This window comes from Syngnathus acus, chromosome 16, assembly GCF_901709675.1.
Source record: "Syngnathus acus chromosome 16, fSynAcu1.2, whole genome shotgun sequence".
In the NCBI taxonomy this organism is placed as follows: Eukaryota; Metazoa; Chordata; class Actinopteri; order Syngnathiformes; family Syngnathidae; genus Syngnathus; species Syngnathus acus.
Window position 1 is genome coordinate 14,617,692 of NC_051101.1, and position 6,265 is coordinate 14,623,956.

Genomic DNA, 6,265 nt, shown 5'->3' on the forward strand with positions numbered 1-6,265 from the left:
AATAGATCTTTATTTGTCATTGTCACATTTGATACACAAGAATAATGTATCCCAACGAATAAACATGTTGGACGGCGGCGTCTGGCTTCATTTGGAGTTGTTAAGTGCGACGTCAACCACTCGGATGTGACGTCGTCATTTGAAGATGAGAATTTCGAGGTCGCTTGAACGCGTCACCAACAGCTTTCTTTTTATACGGTGAAAAACAAACCCCGAAAACATTTGCATTTGTTGGATTGACGTTTGCAATTGGCGCCTCTTTATTTGAATTGAGATCCTCCGAAGAATTGGACAACCACATATAACCACAGTACGGTATGTACGTAGCAGCTGCTTGGACTGAGACCCGAGAGGAAAGGTGCTCCTTGTTGTTAATGTCGACCTGCTAAAATAAGCTAGCGCCATCACATGAACCCCGTCTATTTGCTGGAGTCCAATTACTGCCCTCAGCTGAGCTAGCTGTAGCAACTAGCAAGCAGTGGCGTTCACAGAGTCCACCGTTACAAGCTACTTGTTCGCGGTTTTTCTTCTGCCATGTAGCCAGTGTTACTCGTATGTATATATATATATGTTAAAACACATTTGCTTTGTGTCGTTTCTCAAACGTCATTTCATCCGACTGTCATTCAACAACACAGTGAGGTTCATGCAAATATGACTTTGCTAGCCTTTTGTTGTCCACTAGTTGGTAACGTAAGCTGCTTTTTGTCAGTGGCAAAAACGTGAGCTGCTTTCCTTTTTTCTTTTCAGTGCTAAGAGGCCACCGGCATCAATGTAGAGCGATTAGCCGACTCAGACAATGAACAGAGTGACCCTTTGTTCACAACACTCCCTAACAGCTGTCGAAATGCTTTGTCAACTCCAGCTTGAGTGGCTCGTAAACGTTCACACTTTCTGAAATTATCTTTAACAATTTGATACCATCTTTTGGTTGACTTCTTTATAGGTGTCATCTGGAAAGGCCATCCATCCGCACAGCTCATGATACATGAACATTAAGGGAACTTGATGTGAGTATGCATGTTCAAAGCCCTCTCTTGGTTTAGCCTGTATCCCACAAGGATGTCATTGTACATTTGATGTTCAAGTTTGTTTTGTTTCGTTTATTGGGTGAAGGATTATGGTAAATGCACGCTACGATGTCGTCGTAGACTCATTGGGATACATTGTTTTTTGACTGCTCGTTTTATATACATTGAATTTTTTATTTGCCGACTGTAACCTCTTTTCACCCACTCTTCCTTGTCCCAATCCCCAGTACGTGCTAAGAAGGATGGCTAGTACTGGGGAAGTAGACCAACCTGTTAGCCCACTTCCCCCAAGTAAGAAAGGCAGCGGCAGCAGCAGCGCCAGCGGCAGCAACGGTGCCGCTGGTAGCAGCGCTGAATCGTCGTGTCCCGGTTCCAACAACACATCGCCTGCCCTCTCTGTACCAGAGTGCGCCATCTGTCTGCAGAGCTGCGTCCACCCAGTGCAACTCCCGTGCCATCACATCTTCTGTTTCCTCTGTGTGAAGGGAGCATCCTGGCAGAGCAAGCGCTGCGCTCTCTGCAGACAGGAAGTGCCGGATGACTTCCTGGAAAGGCCCACACTTCTCTCCCCGGAGGAGTTAAAAGCCTCTGCGGGCGGTCGGGGCGGGGAAGTGAGCGATCACGCCTGGTATTACGAGGGCCGCAACGGTTGGTGGCAGTATGACGTGCGAACCAGCCGCGAGCTGGAAGACGCTTTCTCCAAGGGCAAGAAAACGGCTGAGATGCTCATCGCCGGCTTTTTGTATGTGGCCGACTTGGAGAACATGGTGCAGTACAGGCGCAATGAGCACGGACGCAGACGCAAGATGAAGCGGGATGTTTTGGATATTCCCAAGAAGGGTGTGGCCGGACTGCGTTTGGACACCGAGGCTCTCACGGCGGCGGCGGCAGGGAGAGAAAACTCTGCCGACGGAGCCGACACCGCGGCGGCTGGCGGCGGCCCTTCTACTACGCCGGCCCCTCCGCCCGCTGCCAGACCCCCTGCTTCCTTGGGCGCTCAACCTGGCACCAGCCCCTCTCCGGAGGACGCCCTCTCACAACTGCAAATCAGCCACAGGCCCACTCCATTACACGAGCGATCCGGGGAAGGAGAGGAAGAAGACCAAGAGGACGAGGCTTTACCCTCCAGATCTTCTGAATCGGCCTCCTTAGACTGGAGCGACGACGGGGAAGAAGATCACCACCAAGGGGAGGGAGGAGGTAACGGCGAGAACGTGGAGCCGTGGGAGGATCGGCGGCAAAGACTGAATCCGGAGGACAGGGCCCTCCTCCCCGGCGCAGACTCCGTTTTGCCCCTTTTGTCATCGACGGGCGCAAGGTCCCGAATGCCCGATGGTCAGTGTACAGTGACTGAGGTGTGAGCTTTTTGCATCGTCCAATTACTCTTCTGTTAATTTATTCTATCCTTTTGGGTTCTCGTTCGTTCATTATTTGGCGCGTTTTCCAGCAGCTCTGTGCGACCGGCTGCCTGCCTGCCTGCCTGCCAAGTCGAAACACGCATGGAACTCCTCACTCCACTAACTCCCAAATTAGTTTGTTTCAGATTTAGCAAATTCTCTGTGCACTTTTTCTATGTGAACTCATCTTGAGGCTTACAACATGGTAAAGGCTACTGAATTAATGATTTTATTGCCCATTGACTTTTGATATCAGCATTCCATCTGTCAAGTGCAAATTGTTCAGATCTTGAAATCTTCACCGGCGTGGAGCTAAAATGAAGTCAAACTGGTGCATGTTTGAAGAGAGAGAGAGAGAGAGATTTTGTTTCACCAGGCAAAAGGCTCTTGTTGGCTTTGTGCAACGTGCGAGATGACGATGCCATTCCAAATCACAAAGTTTCAACTTTTATTCTACATGCTTGGGTTATCTCCGTTGGGAATGCATTTTTTGCTAACAGTTTTCGCTTGGCATTTTTTTATGTTTTTAAATTAATAAATGGTCATTTCATCGTTCTAGCGTGGTCTCGTCTTTTTCTTGGCAGAGGGAAAATGATGAGTGACTATAATGCGCTCGCTTGCTCGCTCGCTCACTTGTGTTTGGACTTTGTGGCGAGTGCCTGCAGGTTGGCCGGTCCTCCCCAAACAGAAGCCAGGACGTCCTTCTCAGTCCTCAGAGCGTCCACTAGATGGAGCTCTCTCCCTGACAAGGCAACCTTTTTAATAGCCTGGACGACTGCGGGAGGCCCTGTCGTGTAGCGACTGAGCCACTTTTCAGCCTGCTGATGGACAGTCCCCACACCTTCCTCTACCCGAGTCTCTTCAAGCACTCCGTCCGCCAGCCCAATCTGGACGCCAAATTGAGGCTCCACTTTTGTCGCACCGCAGAGCAACTTGAGGGACGTTTGGCTTCCGACGAGACGGACGAGTCGAGCGGCTCCGCCCCAGCCTGGGACCAAACCCATGTGTTTGTGGACAAACTGGATCACACTGCCAGGTGCCATCAATCTGAAAAAGAAGGATCCGACTTGAAGGAGCAGTAGCCTGCAAAGCGACGCTCACGGGGGCAAGCATCGAATAACTACTGTGCGCACCTGAAATCACAGGCGGTCGTAAGTTCCGCACCTCCGCCCAGAGCTCTCCCCTCCACAAGAGCAAGCGAGATCAGCGGCAGCCTGCACTGGGAACGCATACACATACACTGCACTGCTGTGCTTCAATGATAGAAAGCAACAAGCATAAAAATAGCCCCTCCCTTACCTGAGAAGTCTTGTTAGAACATTCTGCATAAACATACACATCTCCGTGCCATCCTACAACCCAAAAGCGACACCACTTGTGAGCGTTTGAGTCAATGAAATGCGGCCATCAGCTGCTGAAAATGTTCAGCTGTCGTCATACTTGGCGTTTGGATAACGCTTTGACAGCATTAAGGTCTGATCCGGAACAGAAAGTTCCCGCAGCACCCTGAAGTATGAGGCCTTTTCCATCTGACCACTGCTCCAGTTGGCTGACTTTTTCCTCCAGCTGCACCATCATAGCACCTGGGATAGAAGAGCAGCGCTTCTTGACTCAACCGAGCACCACCATTTCCATTTTATATGACAAGAATCTCACCAGCAAACAAACATTTCACCAGAAAAACAAAGCTCGGTGCGTCGCAAAGAGCATTTCATTGTCCAGGTAGGATAGTGGTTCTTGAGAATTCTTACCGGTGAAGGCATTCATGTGGGAAGGGTTGTTGATTGTGAGGATGGCAATGCCACACTCCTGTTTGCAAAGATCAACAGAACCTCCAGGGAAGCCCAGCAGCTTGGCCTTGGTTTCCTCCTGGTCAAAGTCCACCTTGGTGTAAACGCTGTCATTCATCTGTCTTTGCCACATCCTTGAGGACATGAAAAGTCACATTGAACCAGAATGCAGAGACAGATGTCTGCAGTGAATTTGACTGAGAAAAATAGGATACCTGGACCATCTGCCACACACATGGCTCTCTCTCAGCCAATGAAGCCTCACTGCGTGGATAACCATCATCCTTAAGCTTGGGAACAAAAGCAGAATGTGAGCTTTGCGGCCAACAGATTGGTTTTGCTGCACAATCTTGTAAAAAGCTAAGCACGCAAGCACGCACATGACGTATGTGGGTGGATACTGTTTAGATTGCTTCCACGACAATGCAGTGTCGTACAACAGCAACCGACCATAAAGTTAAATTATACACACAGCACTTGGTTAAAACATGTTCTTTGCTGTGAACCTCCTAAACACTTGATGTTGTTTACTTCTCACTTGTGCAGCATAAACGTGTAAAACCAACCTGGAAAGTCAAACTGAACACCTCCGAAAGCCGGAAGCTTGCTCCTTGTCTTGTTTGAATGGCGTTTTGCAACCAACATTCAGGCGCATTACCGCCACCTAGCGAAGGGGGGAAATTGACCTCCTGCCGGCGGAGGACGCTATCCACAATTGATGAGAATTTCCATATTTTGAACTTTTGGTCAGAAACATTAGCCCGGGACCTCGTAACCGCTGATTTTCGCTTATCAACTTTGAAATACAGCTTGATTTGCTCCTTGGTTGTCTGAAAAGAGAAAGTAAATGAATAATAACAACGGTATGATTTTCATTTTTTTTATTTCTAAAGCGAAAATAGAAAATTGCGATGAGACACAAATGAAAACAAAACAAAAAAAATGGTTCCTTGCCCGTCCCAAGAGAAAAGGACAATTTGTTCAAAAGATTCTTTTTTACCTTACGAAAGTGGAGGCGAGCGATCATGTGTCATGGAGTGTATGGAGCCGAGTGACCAAATGCAGCTCGGACCAGGGTTTATTGAACGAACTCAAAAGACAAACTATAGATGCTCGACTAGGGACGTGAACAACTGAACAGAACTGGCAAAGACAGGAACCAAAAGAAACAGGAAGACATGAGACGAGAACAATCCGACGGGGAGTGACAAGCAGACAGGACTTAAATACAAGACAGGTAACGAGAGAGACAGAGAGAGGCAGGTGACGCGGACGCCAATTACATAGATTGTGAGCAGACAGGGGAGGGAGGGGCGAGCACACAGACACGCTAACCAAAACCCATGACATTAAAACAAGGAAACAAACTGTGACGGATCTTGACATCATGGTTTTGATGAAAGGGAGGGAGGGATGGAGGGGCACGTGTCCCTTCATCACTTCAGCACTGGGGTGCCACCTTTTTCTCGACGTTAATGTTGCTGGAGCCACTCGGAGAGAAAAGCAATGGTTGCAAACATAACAGAGAAGGGAGGGAGCCAAGTGAGGTCCTGGCCCTGCATCACGAAGCCATGACAATATTTATAGCCATACGACGTCCGAGGCTAGGATTTCTGGCACCATAGCGTTGTGGAGAGTTCGGGCGGTTGGTTGGTTGGGAGGGAGGGAGGGAGGCACCCGTTATTCCAGTCCATCTCGGATGTGTGCACGGCTTCCTTCGTTTTTCCCTTTGTAGAGCGGGCCTGTTCCACTCCTTGGGCACAGTAGATGTGACAAAGGGACTCAAATGCGTTGAACATTCCTCTTTGTCCTTATTTGATGACAACAGAGGCATCACTTTAAGAGTGATGGGGTCAAATTCTTTGCCCCGCTATGATACTCAGCTGAGTCAAGTCCTGACATGTTCCTCCCATTCATGAGTAGAAATAGCAACAACAACAAGGCCTTGTCCTTGTTCAGTAAGCATGGCGATCCACGCGGCAGAGGAAACAAAGCACAATCTAGGTAACGTCAGCAACAATCCACTACAATGAGATGATTGTAAGAA

General features: G+C 48.7%; 2 protein-coding genes across 7 annotated transcripts; one reads left to right on the top strand and one right to left on the bottom strand.

The window, feature by feature from the left end:
- The first annotated feature begins 71 nt into the window (after positions 1 to 71).
- On the top strand, positions 72 to 2,984 carry rnf146 (ring finger protein 146). 3 transcript variants are annotated; one of them, XM_037273559.1, is made up of 4 exons: positions 72 to 315; positions 751 to 854; positions 947 to 1,010; positions 1,259 to 2,984. In XM_037273559.1, exon 4 carries the CDS (start codon positions 1,274 to 1,276, stop codon positions 2,390 to 2,392), a length of 1,119 nt encoding a protein of 372 aa, XP_037129454.1. In that variant the 5' UTR covers positions 72 to 315; positions 751 to 854; positions 947 to 1,010; positions 1,259 to 1,273; the 3' UTR covers positions 2,393 to 2,984. The 3 variants fall into 3 exon arrangements, with proteins under 3 accessions (XP_037129454.1, XP_037129453.1, XP_037129452.1); XM_037273558.1 differs by lacking the exon at positions 751 to 854 and having other exon boundaries at positions 72 to 358; XM_037273557.1 differs by lacking the exon at positions 751 to 854.
- echdc1 (enoyl CoA hydratase domain containing 1) lies at positions 2,635 to 4,918 on the bottom strand. Of its 4 annotated transcripts, none has more exons than XM_037273567.1 (7): positions 4,785 to 4,917; positions 4,434 to 4,502; positions 4,180 to 4,352; positions 3,869 to 4,011; positions 3,728 to 3,780; positions 3,562 to 3,642; positions 2,853 to 3,475 (listed from the first exon to the last, which is right to left on the bottom strand). In XM_037273567.1, the coding sequence occupies exons 2-7, from the start codon at positions 4,499 to 4,501 to the stop codon at positions 3,058 to 3,060; spliced, it is 936 nt and encodes a 311-aa protein (XP_037129462.1). In that variant the 5' UTR covers position 4,502; positions 4,785 to 4,917; the 3' UTR covers positions 2,853 to 3,057. The 4 variants fall into 4 exon arrangements, with proteins under 4 accessions (XP_037129464.1, XP_037129462.1, XP_037129461.1 ...); XM_037273566.1 differs by having other exon boundaries at positions 4,180 to 4,361; XM_037273568.1 differs by lacking the exon at positions 4,785 to 4,917 and adding an exon at positions 4,691 to 4,744.
- Between the last annotated feature and the right edge of the window lie 1,347 nt (positions 4,919 to 6,265).